Source organism: Ambystoma mexicanum, chromosome 3q (assembly GCF_040938575.1).
Source record: "Ambystoma mexicanum isolate Mex_15411 chromosome 3q, UKY_AmexF1_1, whole genome shotgun sequence".
Taxonomy (NCBI): Eukaryota; Metazoa; Chordata; class Amphibia; order Caudata; family Ambystomatidae; genus Ambystoma; species Ambystoma mexicanum.
In genome coordinates this window covers 809,373,191-809,394,351 of record NC_090926.1, presented here as the reverse complement: position 1 = coordinate 809,394,351, position 21,161 = coordinate 809,373,191, and the positions used below count along the sequence as shown (strand labels likewise).

Genomic DNA, 21,161 nt, shown 5'->3' with positions numbered 1-21,161 from the left:
ATGACACAAACGTCGATAAGTTCCCGAAGAACATCATTCATAAAGTACTGAAAGGCGGCAGGTGCATTGCACAAACCGAAGGGCATCACCTGATATTCGAAGAGCCCAAATTTGGTGCGGAATGCAGTCTTCCACTCGTCGCCTTGTTTTATACGCACCAGGTGATAAGCTCCTCGGAGATCTAACTTGGTGTACACACAAGCGTCTTTCACCTGGTCGATAAGCTCAGGGATCAGGGGCAGAGGATAACGATTCTTAATCGTTATTTGATTTAGGGCGCGATAGTCTATACATGTTCTAAGGTCGCCCTCTTTTTTTCGGCTCGAAGAACAGAGCTGAGGAGACAGAAGACTTGGACGGGCGAATAAAACCATTGGCTAAGTACTGATCTAAATACTGACGCAAATGTAGGTTCTCAGGTTCCGTAAGAGCATAAATCCTACTACAAGGTAGTTGAGCATTGGGTACCAGATCGATTTGGCAATCGTAAGACCGATGGGGAGGTAACGTGTTAGCCTGTTCATTCTGAAAAACGTCTTGGAATTCTTGGTATTCAGACGGAAGCTGTACAGGGGTGGAAGTTGCTGAGGCTAGACCCATAACTGGATTTCTTGGGTAACAAGTTGGTTCACAATCAGGAAAACTTATCTTCTTTGCTCGCCAGTCGATTCTGGGATTATGTGTTTCTAACCAAGGAATTCCAAGAATTACTTGAAATTGTGGGGCCTTGATCACATCAAACACGATTGCTTCCCGATGTCCATCCTGACCCACCAGTGTCATTTCAACAGTGGAATGCGTTACAGGCCCTGAGGCAATTTCGGTTCCATCTACTGTAGTAATGACATCTTGGGTTACTTTCGGGCGGAGAAGGAGCTTAATCCTGGAAGCCAATTCACGGTCTATGTAATTTCCAATAGCTCCACTGTCGATGTATGCTTTTATAGCATGCAACAGCTGAGGCTGTTTTGGGTCCACTAGCACCATTGGCATGACAAAATGCGAGGTCAAAGAGTTTGTTTTCAAGCTCGGCAAGCGGACCCCTACGCTTGTCGGGCTAGGTCGTTTCCCGAATCAGGTGTCAATAAATCGTTATCAGTGGCTCCAACCACCTTCTTCAGTGGTTTAACCGGACAATTTCGAAGAAAGTGACCGGAAGTCCCGCAATACAGGCCGCCTTCTCTCTCGTTCCTTCTGTGTTAATGGTCCTTTAAAACCGCCGATTTGCATAGGTTCGGATACGTCGGTACTCTTGGAGTTAGCGTGGGTTTTGATCGGTACTCTGGTTTCGTACTTGAACCGATCTGCTTTTCTATTTTGAAGTCTGTGATCAAGTTGAACCACCAAGTCTATGTAGTCTGCGCAGACCTGGGGTTGGATCTACTATCTGAGCTAGAACATCCTTAAGCTCTCCGCGCAGGCCTCGATGAAACAATGTGATCCTTTTGTTTTCTGGCCATCCAGTTTCCACAACCAGTCTATTAAAGGTGGCAACGTAGGACAGAAGATCCTGATTACCTTGTCGTAAGGATAGCAGTTCGTTATCAAGGGCCTGTCCTTGAGAGTGTCGAGCAAACAATCTTTCCATGCTGGCCTGGAAACCCTGAAAATTCTGTAGAATGGGATCATCCTGATTTACCAATGGAATAGACCAATCGGCAGCACTGCCACTGAGGTAAGATAGTATAAAGGCTACCTTGGTCTGGTCGTTAGGGAAGGCCCCGGGTCTGCATAGAAAGTGTAAACGACATTGGTTCATAAAGACGGTATATTTCTTGGGATCCCCCACAAAACGTTCAGGCGGGGCCAAAGGCATGTGTCCAGGTAGATTGATTTGTACTGGGTTATTCAAACCCATTGATGTGGAAGTATCTCCGGAATTAGGTAAAGGAGTGTGCCCTGCCTGGGCCTGCAATAACCTTTTGGCCAGGTCATCTGTTCTTTCCTTAGATAGGATCAGTTCTCTTTTGAGAGCGTTAGTCTCCTGGCGGGCTGAGTGCACTTCTGCCCGTAATTCCCCCAAAAGCTGGGCCAGCTGATCTGTCTCGGAAGTCTCCATAGCGCCCGGGTGGGAAATTATGGGTAGGCTTGTCATGATCTCTGCTTCCAAAAGGTCAGGGTTTTCCCAACTCCCTTGGAAGCAGATCCATAACCCAGGTTCCGAGTGCCAACCCGTCCCAATTGGGACCTTTTGGACCCAGTCCTGGCGCCAGTGGCACCAGGCTCATAAATATGCCCAGTCCCAGCGCTGGAAGCGCCGGGCTCATAATGCTTGGGTGGACTTACCTTCAGCAGACCATGCTGCTTACTTGCCTGCCAGTTGAGCCTCTGATCCTCTTCTGTTTGGAACTACTTTTCCTGTTGGGTGGGGCTGGAGCCACTCCCTAGATTCAGAACACTGGAACTCTTCTGGAAGGCAGGAACTCTTTTCTTACCAGGAACTCTTTTCTTACTTGGGCGTGGCTGTGGAAGGAGACACCTAAGCACTACAGGAGGCTATTTAAACCACACCCGGTGGATGAATCTTGCTTTGCGTTATTCTGCAACCTCTGCAGCAGAACGCTCATCGTGTCTTCTGCATCCGGTCCTGGGCCTAAGGAAAAAGGCTTACCATCCTGAATCCAGTCTTCAGCAACACCTATAAAGACAAGAAAGAACAGGTTAGCATTCCGGCATCTGAAAGACAAAAGTTTACCAACTCTTTGCACGCTCCGGAGGCCTTCGGCGCTGCATCCCGCATCTGAAAGACAAAACAAGGTGCGTTTAAAGACATTGGGGAACTTTAATACTCACGTGCCATTACTCCTTTCCACATCTAATCCAGTGGGTATTCCGGCACCCTGCAGCCGCTCCGAACTCGTACCTGCAAAATAAAAAGACAGTTAGAGCGCATAGTGAAGCAGGCAACAAGCGCTTACTTACGTGCTTCCAGGCGCTTCTATTCATCACACGGGCTCCATCTTCAACTCACTTCAGCCCGTCATCCGCCATCGCCGGAACCCTGCAAAACAAGAGACATCATTACTAAAGACTTTAAAGACATTTGAATGACTCGAAACTTACCGTTCGTGCAGTAAACGACGGACAGCAGTCCTCTGAAGTCAAGAGGCCTGCGCTACCTATCCAGTGAAGAAACTGGTTACAGCACCCTGCCCTGAGGCAGATGGAGAGCTCGGCATTCACTTACCTAAGGTGAGAGCGTTAACCTTTGGGGGTCTACAGGAGAGGAGAAGAGGAAAGAGATAGGGACACCCCAATAACCCCAGTTCATTAACCCCATATTTTCTATCTGCAGACATCTTACTCTACACGTCAGGCATACAGTGCACAGAGGTCCAGCCCAAAGAGCCAACCGGGTGCTACACATCACCTTTGAAGATACGGTAGTCGCCCAGTCAAGACCGGCGCCTCTGCGAGAATCAGGTGAGCGTTACAGAACGCAAAGCCTACCGCAAAACTCTCGCCCAGGCGCTATGGAAACCTCGGATACTGACCCCCTAGCCCGGTTACTTGGGGAACTAAGGGCAGAAGTGCATGCAGCTCGTCAGGAAACGAATGCTCTAAGAAGGGAACTAATTATTTCCAAGGAGAGAACAGACAATCTTGCTAGACAAGTGCTACAGTCACAAGCCGGACAGACCCCGTTACCCGCATCAGGGGCAAATCTTCCTTCAACATCCTCTATGAATCCAGTGCAGATCAACCTACCTGGGAATGTACCTCTGGCTCCGCCCGAACGATTTTCTGGTGACCCAAAGAGGTTTGCAGTATTTATCAATCAGTGCCGCTTGCACTTCTTATGCCAGCCAGCAGCCTTTCCAACTGATCAAGCAAAAGTAGCTTTTGTACTTTCGTACCTTAGTGGCAATGCGGCAGACTGGTCGATCCCTCTAGTTAATCAAGATGATCCGGTTCTCCATGATTTTCAAGCCTTTCAGCTTAGTATGAAAAAACTGTTCGCAAGACATTCACAGGGGCAGGCCTTGGACAATGAGCTTCTTTCGTTGCGACAGGGTAATCAAGACCTTTTGGCTTATATTGCATCTTTCAATAGACTAATAGTGGAAACTCAATGGCCTGAGGACAAAAGGATTACGCTGTTTTATAGAGGTCTACGTGGAGAGCTCAAAGACGTTTTAGCCCAAGTAGTGAATCCCCCACAAGACTGTTCGGATTATATAGACTTGGTCGTCCAAATAGATCACAGGCTGCAGAACAGGAAGGCCGATCGTTCCAAGTTTGATGCTCGAGTATTTTCCAAACCGCCAACTCCTTCCAAAGGAGTAGACTCCGGGGAACCCATGCAAATAGGGGGTCTGAAAGGTCCTCTAACACAAAGGGAGCGGGAAAGGAGGAAACAGTTGCAATTATGCCTATATTGCGGAAACTCAGGGCACTTTCTTCGAGACTGTCCGGTGAAACCTGCCAAGAAGGCAGTAGGAGCTGCAGTTACCAAAGTTACAAACTCTGAGCAGGGAAACGACCTCGCCCGACAAGAATAGAGGTCCTCTTGCCGAGCGTGAAAACCAGTTCCGTGACCTCGCATTTCGTGATACCTATGGTCCTCATTAGCCCTGATAATCCGGATCGATTACATGCAATTGAAGCTTACGTCGACAGCGGTGCCATCGGCAATTATGTGGATCATGAAATGGTTTTGAGGATGAATCTAACTCTTTGTCCCAAGGCTGTAAAGGACGTCATTACTACGGTGGATGGTACGGAGATAGCCTCCGGGCCAGTAACGCATACCACTCAAGAGGTGACGCTAGTAAGTCAAGATGGACACCATGAGAAGATCGTGTTCGATGTGATCAAGGCCCCTCAGTTTCAGATTATTCTAGGAATACCTTGGTTAGAGAAACACAATCCTCTGATCGATTGGCGAGCAAGAACGGTCCAGTTTCCAGAATGTGTCTCTACTTGTCACCCTCCACCTGGTGTTGCACTGGCCGCAATTTCTTCAGAGACTCCCCAGTTACCTCCCGAATACCTAGAATACCAAGATGTTTTCCGGAAGGATCAGGCTAACTCTCTACCTCCTCATAGGTCTTATGACTGCCAGATAGACCTGATACCTGGATCTACTCCTCCTTGTAGTAGAATTTATGCCCTCACCGAGCCTGAGAACCTTCACCTTCGACAATACCTGGATCAATACCTGGCAAATGGGTTTATTCGTCCTTCCAAGTCCCCTGCTTCTTCAGCTTTGTTCTTCGTTCCAAAAAAGGAAGGAGACCTTAGAACTTGTATCGATTATCGCTCCCTGAACCAGATCACCGTTAAGAATAGATATCCGTTACCTTTGATCCCTGAACTCCTGGACCAAGTCAGAAAAGCATGCATATATACAAAGCTGGATCTTAGAGGAGCTTACCACTTGGTACGAGTAAAAGAGGGCGATGAATGGAAGACGGCCTTCCGCACCAAGTATGGGCTATTTGAATATCAGGTCATGCCCTTCGGACTTTGCAATGCCCCGGCCGCCTTTCAATATTTTATGAACGATGTCCTCAGCGAGCTCATAGATGTATGTGTTGTTGTTTACATTGACGACATCCTCGTTTATTCTTCATCGGAATCTGAACATCGGAAACACGTGAAAATGGTCCTCGAAAGATTGCGTCAACACAAACTTTTCGCTAAGTTGGAAAAATGTGTTTTCAACGTGACTGAAGTTGAATTCTTGGGATTCATATTATCACCTGGTGGAGTGCGTATGGATTCAAAGAAGGTCGATGCAGTTCTCAAATGGCCATCACCATCCTCCGTAAAAGGTGTGCAAAGCATGTTAGGCTTCGCTAACTTTTACCGCAGGTTTATCCCCGAATTCTCTCGAATAGTCCAGCCCATCACTGCCTTGTTAAAGAAAAACAAACGTTTTGAATGGTCTACCGAGGCGGAACAAGCTTTCCAGGATTTGAAGACTAAATTTATCTCTGCACCAATCTTAAAACACCCTCGCCCCGAACTCCCCTACATTGTGGAAACTGATGCTTCAAGCCTTGCCATGGGGGCAGTTCTATCACAAAAGGACCCGGTAACCAATCAGTTGCATCCCGTGGCATTTTGGTCCCGCAAATTCTCGCCTCCTGAAATCAATTACACGATTACTGACAAGGAACTTCTGGCTATCAAGTCTGCCTTTAAGGCTTGGCGGCATTATCTGCTGGGGGCCCGACACACCGTTACTGTGATTACGGATCACCGAAACCTGCAATATTTGAAGACCGCAAAAGCCCAATCCTCTAGACAACTCCGTTGGGCATTATTCTTTGCCGAGTTTGACTTCATAATTACCTATCGACCTGGTACAAAGAACGGTAAAGCCGATGCCCTTTCTCGGATGGGAGTGGAAGAACACTTGGTCAACCCTAAACCTGTACCAATCATTCCCGAACAAAGAATTCTGGGTGTAATCGCCACAGAATCCATAGAGGAAGTTAAGGATAAAGCCAGGCAACTTGTAACTCCAGCAGACATACAGAATTGGCATCTGCAGGGAAAGGACTTTGCAGTAAAGGACAACTTATTGTATTTCCAAGAACGATTATACCTACCCAGCACAGATTTACAGAAAAAAGTAATCTCTTGTTATCACGACTCTTTAATGGAAGGTCATCCCGGTATAGCCAAGACCTCAGAAAAGATCAAGCGCTACTTCTGGTGGCCGTCTTGGAAAAAAGATATCAGAGACTTTATAATGTCCTGTGGAGTATGCGCCCAAAACAAGAGTCAAAAGGAAAGACCAGCAGGCCTCTTACGCCCTATTGACATCCCACCTCGCCCTTGGCATACGCTTTCTATGGACTTCATCACCGATCTACCTCCATGCTCCGGATACAATACGATTCTAGTAATCGTGGACTTATTCTCCAAGATGGCGCATTTCATTCCGCTCAAAGGCTTGCCAACAGCAGCAACTCTGGCCCGAGAATTTCTCGAAAACATCGTCCGACTGCACGGTTTTCCTTCGGTTCTAATTTCGGATCGAGGTAGTCAATTTATTTCTCATTTTTGGCGAAGTTGCTGTCGGTCGGCTCAAATTGATGTGAGACTATCGACCAGTCACCACCCTCAGACCGACGGACAAACCGAGAGGACCAATCAAACTCTGGAACAGTATTTACGCTGCATGCTGCAACAAACTGAAAAAACTTGGAAAGATATCCTTTGGATTGCCGAGTATGCCTACAATAACTCTGTCCATTCGGGAACTGGGAAAACCCCGTTTTTTCTTTTGTACGGCAGTCACCCTCGAACCTCGGAGTTGGATCCCCTCCAAGATCTTGAAACACCAGCAGTAGACTACCTGCATTCTACAATCACCCAAGCCTTTAAGGAAGCTGTTTCTCACCTTCAAAGGGCTAAAGAACAATACAAGAAAGGAGCAAATCAACATCGGAAGGAAGCCCCTCACTATCAAGTAGGGGATCAAGTCTGGTTATCCACCAAATATCTATCTCTAAAAGGGCCACGCACATTCAACCCAAGATACCTTGGTCCCTATTCCATCACTACCATAGTAAACCCAGTAGCGGTCAAGTTGGACTTGCCCCCGCACATGAAGATACATCCGGTCTTCCACGTCTCTCTATTAAAACCCGTGCAACCTCAAACCCGACTAACCAAATCTCCAAAACCTATCCTAGTGGATGGAGAACTCGAGTTTGAAGTCAAAAGCATTCTGGACTCCAAGATCTCCAAATCTAAACTATTCTACCTAATTGACTGGAAAGGCTATGGCCCCCAAGAGAGATCCTGGGAACCTGCTGAATATGTCCACGCTCCTCGCCTAATCAAAAGATTTCACCGAACATTTCCTGACAAGCCAAAACCCCCGGAGAAGCCCGGTTTGGGAGGGGCCTTGAGGGGGGGTACTGTCATGATCTCTGCTTCCAAAAGGTCAGGGTTTTCCCAACTCCCTTGGAAGCAGATCCATAACCCAGGTTCCGAGTGCCAACCAGTCCCAATTGGGACCTTTTGGACCCAGTCCTGGCGCCAGTGGCACCAGGCTCATAAATATGCCCAGTCCCAGCGCTGGAAGCGCCGGGCTCATAATGCTTGGGTGGACTTACCTTCAGCAGACCATGCTGCTTACTTGCCTGCCAGTTGAGCCTCTGATCCTCTTCTGTTTGGAACTACTTTTCCTGTTGGGTGGGGCTGGAGCCACTCCCTAGATTCAGAACACTGGAACTCTTCTGGAAGGCAGGAACTCTTTTCTTACCAGGAACTCTTTTCTTACTTGGGCGTGGCTGTGGAAGGAGACACCTAAGCACTACAGGAGGCTATTTAAACCACACCCGGTGGATGAATCTTGCTTTGCGTTATTCTGCAACCTCTGCAGCAGAACGCTCATCGTGTCTTCTGCATCCGGTCCTGGGTCTAAGGAAAAAGGCTTACCATCCTGAATCCAGTCTTCAGCAACACCTATAAAGACAAGAAAGAACAGGTTAGCATTCCGGCATCTGAAAGGCAAAGGCTTACCATCCTGAATCCAGTCTTCAGCAACACCTATAAAGACAAGAAAGAACAGGTTAGCATTCCGGCATCTGAAAGACAAAAGTTTACCAACTCTTCGCACGCTCCGGAGGCCTTCGGCGCTGCATCCCGCATCTGAAAGACAAAACAAGGTGCGTTTAAAGACATTGGGGAACTTTAATACTCACGTGCCATTACTCCTTTCCACATCTAATCCAGTGGGTATTCCGGCACCCTGCAGCCGCTCCGAACTCGTACCTGCAAAATAAAAAGGCAGTTAGAGCGCATAGTGAAGCAGGCAACTAGCGCTTACTTACGTGCTTCCAGGCGCTTCTATTCATCACACGGGCTCCATCTTCAACTCACTTCAGCCCGTCATCCGCCATCGCCGGAACCCTGCAAAACAAGAGACATCATTACTAAAGACTTTAAAGACATTTGAATGACTCGAAACTTACCGTTCGTGCAGTAAACGACGGACAGCAGTCCTCTGAAGTCAAGAGGCCTGCGCTACCTATCCAGTGAAGAAACTGGTTACAGCACCCTGCCCTGAGGCAGATGGAGAGCTCGGCATTCACTTACCTAAGGTGAGAGCGTTAACCTTTGGGGGTCTACAGGAGAGGAGAAGAGGAAAGAGATAGGGACACCCCAATAACCCCAGTTCATTAACCCCATATTTTCTATCTGCAGACATCTTACTCTACACGTCAGGCATACAGTGCACAGAGGTCCAGCCCAAAGAGCCAACCGGGTGCTACACATCACCTTTGAAGATACGGTAGTCGCCCAGTCAAGACCGGCGCCTCTGCGAGAATCAGGTGAGCGTTACAGGCTTCGCGTTCTGTCACGCTCACCTGATTCCCACGGAGGCGCAGGTCTGGCTTCGAGTGCTGATGCTTCTTCTATGGTGAAGCGCAGGACTCTGAAGATGGACTCACTGGCTCGCAGGAATATTCCCCTGTGCGTGAAAAGGGAGTATTACCTACTGACGGAATAATGCTCAAGCCTCCCACTCCCTTCCAGCCCTCCACGATACCCTTCCTCGATTCCCCGTGAAGTCTCACCTTAGGGTCTGGAAGGATGAGTTCTCCATCCTGCTTCTGATGCAGGGGCGCGTTGAAACCCAGTTACTTCACTGGATTGAGGTTTGATGGGAGTTCAAATAAGCTTGACTATTCAGGTAAGGCGCTGTAAGTGTTCTGTAGCAAGTTCAAAAGTTCAAGCCTTATAATAATGTTCATTGTCTTATTGCAGCAAGCGCTAATCGCTTATGTCTTTTTTCCCCTTAGGGGCCGGGGTTCGGAATGCCGGAGATATGGCGCCGACCCAAAGTGAAACGTGCAGTTCCAGTAAATGACAGGTAAGTTCTGGATGAGCGTTCGGGTAATGTCTTTGCATTTGCTCATTCAATGTCTTTGTCTTTTTTCCCCATAGGGGCCGGGGTCCGGAATGCCAGGAAGCGGCAGGACCCGAAATGAAATGGGAATGACCCAACAGGTAAGTCTTAGAAGGAAACTGAGCTTTTCCTATTCCCTTCCTTCTCTCACCTTGTGTTCTTGTCTTTTTCTCTCTAGGCTCTGGGAAGTGGCTGCGGATCCGGATGATCGCTGCTGAAGATGGAGGTGCCCAGGAAAGGTGAGTGAAATGCAGCGCTGCAGCGATCGAAGCGAAATGCTTTTAAAATGATGTCTTCCCTTTCAGGATCGTCGGTGTGAAGTCTCCGTGATGCAGCTTTAGCAGGTAAGGTCTTCTTTCTCTCCAATTCTCTCTTAGCAGGTGACCCAGGATGCTGACAGGCGTGGCTGAAGTCCAGATGCAGGAGCTGACACGGTGAGCGTCCATCTGCGAGGAGCAGAACAACGCGAAGCGTGAGTTGCTGATCGGGTGTGGTTTAAATAGCTTTGGAAGAAGTTCCAGGTATGTATCCTTCCACCGATCAGGTATGTATCCTTCCCCGACCACACCCAGGGGAAAGTAGGTCCACAGGTAAAGTAGTTCCATTCAGGCCTCAAGAGGGCCTGGATGTAGCAGCATGGTCTGCATCAGGTAAGTGTATCTTAAAACACTTGAACACATGTCTAGCTTTATGAGCCTGGCGCCTAAGGCGCCAGGACAGGGGTCCAACATGAGCCCTGCGCCTAAGGCGCCAGGACTGTGTCCAAAGGGCCCCAGCTTGGGCCTGCTGGCACTTCCCTGGGGGAAATGATGCCTGCCTCTGGGGTTGCTGGGTTGGACCTGGCTCCTTGGTGGTAGGCATCATGACAGAATACTCCAGCGGGGGCAGTTGTTCCTGGCAGCGGATGCAAGTCGGTGCTTCGTCCGGGGGAAGAGAGGATCTCGTCGTGGAGGAAGACAGGAGTCCGTTGCACTGCCAGGGAAGAAACCAGCCGCAGAGTTTCTCAGGTACAAGGAGCGGTCCGTTGATTCGCGGTTCAGTGGTGAGTGGCTATCCGGCCGCCGGGGTGCTTGGCACGGGCAGTTCGACCACAAACCGATCTGGGGTGCAAAGAAAAGAAGGTAAAACTGGTTGTGCCCACCAGTCAGGGGAAGAAGCCTCTCCAGCCGGGAGATCTTCTCTGTCGTCGGGAAGTGGTGAGTCGGTTCCGCAGGGCTCCACCGGTGGTGTCATCGTGGTAAGTTGGCTCAACTTCTCCCTCGTCGAATTCTCAGGTCCTGTGGCGACTTCTGAAGTTCCAGTCCCCAAAACCCTGCTTTTATGCAGCATACCCCCATTCACTCAGCCTAGCTGTCAATCAAACATGCTAAGTGGTGAGCCGGCCGGCTCACCACTTGGGCCAATCACACAAGAGTGTGACTTGAGTTACCAAGGTAACTCAGTCCAGGGTGCCTAAACCCCCTCCCATACCCTCTGTGGTACCCAGACAGAGTGGCACCACTTTTGGAGGCTTCTGTGGAGAAGCCCGCCAAAAAGTGGAACATAGGGCTCGACTTGGGTTGGAGTCACAGAAGAGAACACAAACGCCATTTTAGAATCGAGTCCTGGCAAAAAATACCAACCGGCGAATTAATATTAATTAAATAAACCGGCGGTATGTTCGAGGCTATAAGAATTAAATAATTAAAGTTGGTAGTCTCGAACAATGGGAAAATCCCATAGGAAAATATTTGCGGTCGAATATAAAAAGTAGTTTCCACTGCCATCAGCCAAAACTCGATCAGGGGGGACGGAGACGTGCCCCCTCGACTAACAGACCCCAGGGCAATCGAATTGCCCCGACCAGTACGTCCGCAATATGATGGTTTGTACTGGTTTCTGTTAATAATTTGGCACTAGTAAAGTCAATGGTGACTTTACATGCCCTGGGAGACAGTAGTCAGTCCCAGGGTATGGAGTCTATGGTGGGGTGTCACTATGACATCCCTGTGTCACTGCACGGAGGGTGCTGGGTAACACACATAGTAAAAACACATGAGACCCTATTGAGTAAAGGACCCCATAGCCGATAAAACACATTAACAGTCAAAGGAACACCATAAATCATGTCCAAGAGTGGGAGAAAGAGAGTCTCACTCTTGGCAGGAGAAAAAAACAAACTCCAGGAATCCAGCAAAGCTGCTGGGGGACTCACTAGGTTAGGAAATTCAGCCTAAAGAGAGAATTCTCCCGAACAGTCCCTAAGCAAGACATCATTACATCGCCAACCTGGGGTGACCATTCTGTTTGTATTAACTGCCAAGATGCCGTCACCATCTCGTGGTCCGACCACGTGACTGTCTCTACCTTGGGGGAGGTGATGTCATTCGTCTGCTTTCTCAGAACCAATAGGAGGTCTATTCTAGTAGAAGTAGAGTAAGGTGTTTAAAGAAAGTGTAACCCCCCGCTTGAGGGCAGGATGCCCTCCAAACATCAACCCAAAAGCGATCCTCCCGGAGGCTAGCAAAATCGCTATTCCCTTTCCCCATTTGCTTGTTGCCCCCTCTCTCCCCCCCTCACTTACCACCAGTCCAACCTTGGATCGGTGACCAGGTTGAAGTCCCGCCCCTACTAACATGTGTCCCTCCCCCCCATTCCTCTAGTACCAAAAATATCCTTCTCAAAAAAGGGAGCTGGCCCACGTTAGGTGTGTATACCGTAGCTAGGGTAAAAATAACTCTATCCACCTGACCCTTAAGCACCAGGAATCTCCTCTCTTGACCTGGAGCCCTTTCATATGGAAGGATCTTGCCAACACGATTCCCACCCCTTCCTTTTTATGGTCCTTGTTAGAAGCCCAAAACATTTACCCCACCACCCCCTTTCGCAAAGGTCGTTCCATCCCCTGTTTGAAGTGTGTTTCCTGTAAAAACAGAACGGATTACTGGAGGATCCAGAACATATTGTATGTCAACGACTGTTTGATTGGGGAGTTGAGTCCCTTGAAGTTAAGGGTTGCAACCTTCAGCTCAACCATGTCCTTTTCTGGGAAATGTCCTTATACCAGGGACCTCCACCCCATCAGGGACCCCCGCGTCCCTGTGTGTGCCACACACCCTCCCATCCTATCCCCCTCCCTGTTTACCCTCTCTAGCCCACAACATCAACCCCAAAACCGAACCATAAACACTCGGGGCATTTAGACCATCTAAGTAGAGACACCTCGATTTCCCCAGGTCACCAGGGTATGTTAAGGCTAGCAGTCAGCCTTGCCTCCTCTTCCCCGATGAGCAGGCAAGCAATAGGGACAACAGTCACAGTTAATGCCTAACCACAGAGTTATTTTGTCACCACCTCATTTCACTTCGGGGGCGGTGACTGCCGCACCCTCAACTTTCTAGGATGTATCAAGCTCCCCTCTCTCCTGCCTTCCTTAGGTTGGGCAAATGCGCTCTTAAAATGTTCCCTCAGCGGGCGCTGGCATTCCCTTTCTGGCTGTGTTTCCTCACTCTGCAGTTCCTTAAGGAGGTTATCGGCATCCTCTCACTGGTGTAGGACATAGTTCTCCCCCTTGAGATCAAGCAGCTGGGCAAAGGGAAAGCACCGATATCTCACCCCCTTTCCTGGAGCCATCTGGTCAGGGGTCGACATTTACAGCATTGATCCAGGGTGTAAACTGAGAGGTCCTGAAAAATCCTCACCTGGGCTCCTTCCCATTCTATTGTGCCCAGCTCCCATGCCATTTGAAGGATTTCTTCTTTGTCACTGCAGTAGTGGCATTTTACCACCACTGAGCATGGACCGTCACCATACCCTGCGCACTGATGGCCTCTGTGGAATTTGATTTCCTTCTCAAATGAGGCCCCAAGTAGCTTGCGCAGTAACCACAACAGGGACTTCTCCCAACGTGCTGCTCCTCACCTCTGTCGGGCCCTTACTGGGCCTGCATACCTTTCAGGTCTTTGCTGGGGTCAGCCAAGCTATGCCGCCGGGTTGCTAGTGCCCAGGACACGATACTTGGGGGGGAGTCTGCAACTCCCAGTTCTTCCTGGCGGGTATGGGCTCCTTTTCCAGCTCCCCCACTGTGGAGGCTTCCCCAGCCCGGGGGTCACCTCTGGGTCCGGCTCCCTTCAGACCCTTCATTGGGAGCTCCCGCCCTCTGCAAGCTGTGATGGGGAAGGGGCTCCCGCTCCTCCTGGTCTTTTCCCCTGTTGTTTTTTCCACCTGCTTGCTAATGGCGCTCTGGCTCCACCTCAGCTCCTCCTGTCCGAGGGGGGACTGTGCAGCCCTTCAGGCGTGGGCCCTCCCTGCAGTTCACCCTGCAGTTCACTCGCCAGCCTCACAGTGCACATGGCCACGCTTGCGGTCCTCTTTGCTTTGTGTTCTGTGTGCCAGAGGCCGATCTTCATCTTAGGGCTGGGACGCAACTTGCCCTTCGCAGCTCACGCTCCGATCAAAGTCCTGGAGCAGGGAGATCGACTACTCCGTGCTCTGCACACCCTCCAGACTTCCTCCCCCAGCTCTTCGGGTTCCTTTTTTAACTTTATCTTCTACCGTGCCCCCTGTTGGTCTCGAATCCATATATTTTATTGTAGATTGGTTCAGAAGGGCCGGATTATAGGCCATCAAAGATTGACTCAGGGATGCGGGAGGTGATATGTTGGGGTCCTAGATATAACCTCCTCTAAGGCTTGTTTTGGTATCAATGTTTTTTACCTAGGATATTAATAACCTGTTAATTATTTTCTTTGTGGCCTTCATTGTTCTAAGGAGTAGAGATCGTCGAAGTCACGACAGAGCAGAGAGAAAACACACTTCTCACAGTCTGGAGAGAAGATCCAAAAGCCGGGACTGGAGATCTTGCAGGCACAGAAGCAAAAGCAGAGAGAGAGAACGAGATAGAAAATGTAATGACAAAGGTTTGTAGCTTTCTTTGACTTTTTTTTTGCTGCCCACACTTGGCAAACTCCAGCTACAGCAGTATGTTTTTTCACGCCATGTTAAAAATAAGTTCATGATAGGATTAGTTTTCTTTTTCCAAAATAATTTAATGAGTTGCAAATTCAACAATATACATTTGTCAATGGCTGGCAGACTATACGCATTACCCACATTCTTAAATGCATACCACATTGAATGCATACTTAAGCGCTGTAGATGTAAAGTATGCAGTTGAAAATAAGTTTAGCATACATGCAATGCTGTAACATGACCTGCAGTGTGCCTGGAATTCGACAGGGAGGTCCGAATTAAATTGCCATTGAGAAAATACTGCAAATATTTCTGCAATTAGTTAGCAAACCATTTGTATCTATTATTATCAGCAGGGATTGCGAAGAGGGTACCTTCAAATATGTCTGAGGTAGGATCTCCAAAACCTAGACTTATTTCACTAGCTTTCCACAAAATACTGGTAACATGGCACAAAAGTTCAGTATTTTATATACAAAAGTTAGGTTTTTACTTGAAAAAATCTACACACACAAAGTGTGTGGGTGGTGTTTGGCTAGTTATCCACCCACTGTCTGTCCATGGTCATTCTAATCGCTATGGCCATTCCCAACCATTAACTGCCCATACCCACCCAAAACACACTTTCCTGGGATCTCTTTGAGATATGTCTATCAAGCAGGTACACTGCCTGCCAGTGTAATTTCTAAACAGACTTGCAGTGTTAGGCTTAATTGCAGGAGCAATGTGCTACTGTTGTTATAACAATATTTGTACCTATTCCTTGCAATAAAGTCATGTTTAAAACAAGTATCGACAAAGCCAACACTCTTGACTTGTGTGTGGGTATTATTAGATGGACATTTTCTTGGCACTGTTATCATATACCTAGGTAATTCTAAAATGTTCCAACTGTTGCCATTTTAAGCACAGGTAAGTAAGTACCTTTATGGCAGTGCCAAGCAAATGCTTTTACCGTGACTACACAAAAGGCAAAACTGATGGCCTTGCCAATAGTTGTTACATAATGCTTTACCCCGTTAAGGATGCCAACGCAGTCCTATAGATAGACACGTTGATGGTCTTACTGGCTTTTCGCCAAAGCGAATCCAGGATCCGCCATGATGACAAACAAAACACGTAATGAACGAATCTCGATGAGAAGTTTGGGTGAAATTGTATGGGCCCCTTTAATAGGATTCAGAGATTTCTTTATGTAATTCTAAACAAGAGGACTGGCTGACTGCGCTCTCTCTGCATATTAATTTAATAGACCGGAAGCATTTCAAACGCTTACAGGACTACTGTGTTAGACTCCCAGTGAGCTTCGAGTACACAAGTGTGCTCTAGCCTTACATTGGCACTTATTTTCATGCATCCGTTGTAAACCCTCACTCTTTGGGGGGCCTTTCGGATTAAATGTAAGCAAAGAAAACATTACATTCTGGCTAGTTTCGCCATGCCCATTTTACCAGCGATGAAAGTTATTTTTTTTCTAATCGAAATGTGAAACCTTAGCTTGTTTATTTTGCAGTCTTCCTGCTTTCCAGCATGTGCTATTATCGCAGTTATGTTTCTGTTACAGAAAAGAGGACCTTTAATGAAAAGAAAAAATACAGAAACTCTACAATTCGCGAAAAACGGATTGACGTCACAATTAGTGAGTCAACGGAGATTGATGCTAGCGATAAGGTCAATGGGACCGGCGAAGACATTAAATCTGAAGGTGAAACTCAGTCCAATTAAAACTGATCTGATATTACCTCAGATCAGAAAAAGGTAAGTGTGTTGCTTCTTTCGCTGTTTAGGGTTTTTCTTACTGTTTGACAGCGCAGCGTAAGTATGCAGAGAAGATGGAAGTAAGCGGATCAAGAAGACATACTAAAGCCTCTTCTGAAGAAAGACAGTGTAGTCCTGCAAAAAACAGTTTGAGGTACATTTTGTCTCTTTTCTAGCAGACCTGACCCCACACTAGTCTGCCTCTTTAGAACATATAGCCATCTTTCTAATGACGTGACCATATTATACATGCCATCTACTGGGCCTCTATCATTTATTTCATAATGCTGTTTTGAATGTATAGTATAGTGATATATAATGTAATGCTTGGGGGCACGTTCTGGACTACTCTTATTTAAACTGTTAGTAATTAATTTTTAAGGATGTTTCTAGTATTGTGCTTTATCGCCTTGCATTCTAATGCAGTTTGTTCTGTAACTCGAGAGCCAGTAGCATTGGATTGATGGAAGTGTAGGGTTTATGAATTATTGCAGCTGTCTACCATACCACACAGAGCGTTGGTGTTTTGAGCGGCCCGTGAAAAGGCACATTAAAAATCAAGGATTCAGTCAAACTAAGCAGGTACTCATGCCAGGTACTCCTTTCTCTACCGACATCATGTTTGAATGCTGTTCTCTGTAAAACAAACGTTTTGTGTGTATAAATATATTGAAAAGAAGTTTGTGAAGACTGCAAATAGAATTATTTTTCAACTGTACATGCCTATGAAGTGGAGAACGGGCTTAGATATCTTTAATGATTTTTAAATTGTATACACATATAACCCCCACCTCCAATCGCTCTCTCTCGCTCTCTCCCTCCCTCCCTACCTCTCTCTCTCTCTCTCTCTCTCTCTCTCTCTCTCCATATTAATGGTTTCATTTCAGTGTAAACTCATAAAACCTGTGTTTATTTTGTGATTTGAATAGGAGATTCTGTCTTTTCAAGCCATATGTGTTTGGGGCAGATTTACATCAATTTAGTCAACCTAAGGAACTGTGAACTTGTATATATTGGCATTGCAGTTCCATATTGGTTACCTGGTTAATTAGGTACTCTTCCTTTCCTCTTCTTCCCCCAGAAGCTCACTGTCTCCCAAGCTCTGGTTCTTTCTAGGTCGCCCTCTGCAACTAATCCAGAACAGGACTGTGAGACTTGTCCTTGGCCTCAAGCCCTGGGATCGTATCTCTCCAGCTCTGAAATCTCTCCATTGGCTCCCAGTGGATGCAAGGATTAAATTTAAAACCCTCTGCATTGTCCACAAGGCTTTCTGGGGCCTGGGTCCAAAATACCTTCAGCTATCCCTCTGCAAATACCTCCCCTCTCGAGCTCTTCGCTCCTTTACCTCTAACTCCCTCAGGGTCAGTCGTTTTTCAAAGAAACAAGCTGGAGGTAGATCTCGTGTCTTCGGCTGGGGTCTCTCTCTGGAACAGCCTCCCTGCCACTCTAAAACTTGAGGAGAACCATCTCCGGTTCCGGAACCACCTCAAGACCATCCTCTTTGCATCTGCCTTTGCTCCCCCTCTCCCCTGCTGATCTGCTCTCTTGGCACTGTGCACCTGGCCACCCTCTGTCCCCTGGGCCCAGGTACCTGTTCACCCTGCCGACCTTCTGCACTGCCTCCCGGCCACTCCTTTCACTGGGGACTGTATCTGTACCCATACAGTGCCCCAGCCCCCCCATTTTCTTTTCTTTATGCACTTACCAGACTTGCCCAGTTCTGCTGCTGTAAACACAGCACTTGCCACTTGCTGACTACACTACCCCTGTTTATTACTCCATTATCTATTTATTTGTATTTATTATTATTTATCTGTTCTCCTCTGCTCCACACTTTCCACTCTCCCCCTTCCATGCACTTTTCCCCTTTCCCATGCACTTGCACTTTCTGAATGTCACTGGGCCTAGTAAAATCGTTGTTTTGTTCTCCCCTGTTCCCCTCCCTTGCCTTGTCGCGCTCTGAAACACATGTGTACGAGCGCGATACAAATAAAATATATCATATCATATCAATATAATCAACTGAACAAGATAACATGCTTCCTTATATTAATAAATGATTCAAATAATACACATTTGGCGGAAGTGGCAGACACATTGGGTTGGAGTGACATTTTGGGAACGAGAACTAATTGCGTGCAGTCTTTGCCCTTATTTTTGTAAAGGAAATATTGCCTTCCATGCATTCGTGTAGATGTATATCTATTTTTGCCTATGGTTATGTAGCTATATAAATCAGAAATGGTAAACAGTGCAGAGATCATATCAGTATTATAGTGTGACAATATGACTTTTGTTTACACTGTCTAATTTGTCATTTCCTTACATTTTGCCTTATAGGACCGAGCCTTGACGGTAAACAACACAAGAACACCTACCATAAAATGAAGGTCATCTTAAAATTGAGGTGAAAGAAAGCTATAGTGGCTTAGAAAAGCATAAGGCCCTCTTTGGTATATATTTTTAAAGATTATTTTTCCTTAAACATCCATTTCAGGACTGATGTTTGATGTCACAGATCTGTGTTAAATTAACATATATGTTGTTGGAAAAACAAGTTACACATTCTTCCACTGAAAACATGCAAAGATATAACTACAATACTGAACCCATTGCTTGCACAGTGATTTTCACTTTTTTCATTGAGGCATTGAAACACAAGAATTACTGTTGATATGTGTATAAATCAAACGAAAATTAATAGGTATGCACAACTTGGTTTAAGAAATAGGAAAACACATTTTTGTTACAAATTGGTCATTGAAATGTTAAGTATTAAACATGTTTCCAATAAATGTGTGTTAAAGCCAAAATGTGTCCCTTTGCTGTAATTTACACACTATGAATTACAAGTAACTTTTTTTTCTTTAGCATTTGTTGCCAAATGCAAGTGCGTTAGTTTAGGGGAAAATTACAATTTCTTCTACAGGAGGCACTTATTTGGTAGATGTGATATTCTATCTCTACATTCACCAACGTGCAGTCAATGTAATTGTTTTAATGCATGTTCAGTCAGGTTGATGCTTGTTTCTCACAGAGGACTTTTATTTCTTTTAATTTTCTTTACTAGTTTTTCTCTTGACCCTATAATTTAAAGATTTGTAAACATAATTCTCATTAATATATATTGGATGATCAGCATGGCATAGATAAAACACATTACCCCGTTACATAAAGCCCACATATTATACCAAAGAGAGTTGGCAAACAGATTAAAGTCTCTGCAGTTCTTCCAGCTTATTTAATGTATAAAGTTAACAAAGGGGCCTAAAAATTCACAGATGTGTTGATCTTATTGGTATTACAGGCAGACAATTTTCCCATAAGGACTACATGACACATTTCATTCTGCCATTACATCATAGGCAGTGACTGCTTTTTCCCAATGTTGAGCGATTGTTTTATTAGGTGGCATTCATGTGTGTGATCACTTTGCCTTTATTTGATCAGACAATAAAGCTGTTCCTTGTTTACATACACCTCGAAATAAACATATTTTCTCAAGTAGAAGTTGTATTTTTGTGATTTCCCTCATGTAAGACAGTATTCAGTTTATGTTGCCACAAACCCACCAGATGTGATGGAGTTGGATGTTTGTCCAGACCACAACCAACATAGAATGGTTGTACCCATAAACATTCAGCAGATTTTGGACAATATAATGTAGAATGGGTAGCATACATTGTAGGCAGTTTCTTAATTATAAGATATCTTTAAAATCCAGCAGATCCAGTTCAGACACTTCCTCGACGTTTTGTAGGCAATTCTCATAGCATATACCCTCCATTTGTTCATATACCTATGATTAATTAAATCTTCCTCAATGTCAAGTGATTTATATGTATGGGGAAGTGTGTTCCTATTTATGAACAATTGCATTATCTTTTCAGTCTGTAAGTGTGACGAAATGGCTAAAGCACCTACTCAAGCTCACATAACTACTAAACCAGCAGGGATCCCAATCATAAAGGTGAAACAGGGAACCCAATCATAATGGTGAAACAGGGACAGCCCGACAGGTATACCTCATTCGCTTTTTGGGTAGCAGGCTGAGGGTAGTCTATACTCTTGAGCAGGCATGTGAGCTGGTACAGAAGCAAACGAAACAATAGTACTGTGGTACCAAAATGAAATACTTTCCAATTAAGGTTCTTTAACAGAAATGTCACACACAACTTCTAAAAACACCACTGCTGTACCCTAGTAAAGGAAAACCCAGAAGCCAAATTTCAGTTTAAATGGGCACTCCTCATTGGTAGACAGGGGTGCTCCGGCAAAGATTTAAACAGCAAAATGTCAGTTAATGAGTCTTTCAACGGGTAGAGAAAGGGGCTTAGAAGTCACATGGGTCCCTTAAAGTGGAACAGGGGGACAGGTCCACTTCAAATACCTTTTTAGTTATTGTCTTTCAAGTCTCAAAGGCTCAACAGCATCAATCCAGGCTTCTCTGTGTCGAGCTGGGGGTCTGGGTGTCTTTCAGATCCTGGGTCAAGAAGGGTTCCAACAATGCCATGCTGTTTGGCAATGGTGATGGATTGGGGGGCCAAAGACGCTTGGGGCGGCAGGTGGTATTGTG

At 46.3% G+C, this 21,161-nt stretch overlaps 1 protein-coding gene across 2 annotated transcripts in view; it reads left to right on the top strand.

Annotated features, from left to right (window-relative positions):
• LUC7L3 (LUC7 like 3 pre-mRNA splicing factor) overlaps nucleotides 1-19,398 on the top strand; it is a 986,884-nt gene extending 967,486 nt beyond the window's left edge. For both annotated transcript variants that reach the window (XM_069654911.1, XM_069654912.1), the window contains 3 exons: nucleotides 14,627-14,775; nucleotides 16,392-16,585; nucleotides 18,926-19,398. In XM_069654911.1, coding sequence (XP_069511012.1) covers nucleotides 14,627-14,775; nucleotides 16,392-16,552 — 310 coding nt within the window. In that variant the 3' untranslated portion in view covers nucleotides 16,553-16,585; nucleotides 18,926-19,398. The remainder of the gene's footprint in view (nucleotides 1-14,626; nucleotides 14,776-16,391; nucleotides 16,586-18,925) is intronic.
• The last annotated feature ends 1,763 nt before the right edge of the window (nucleotides 19,399-21,161 follow it).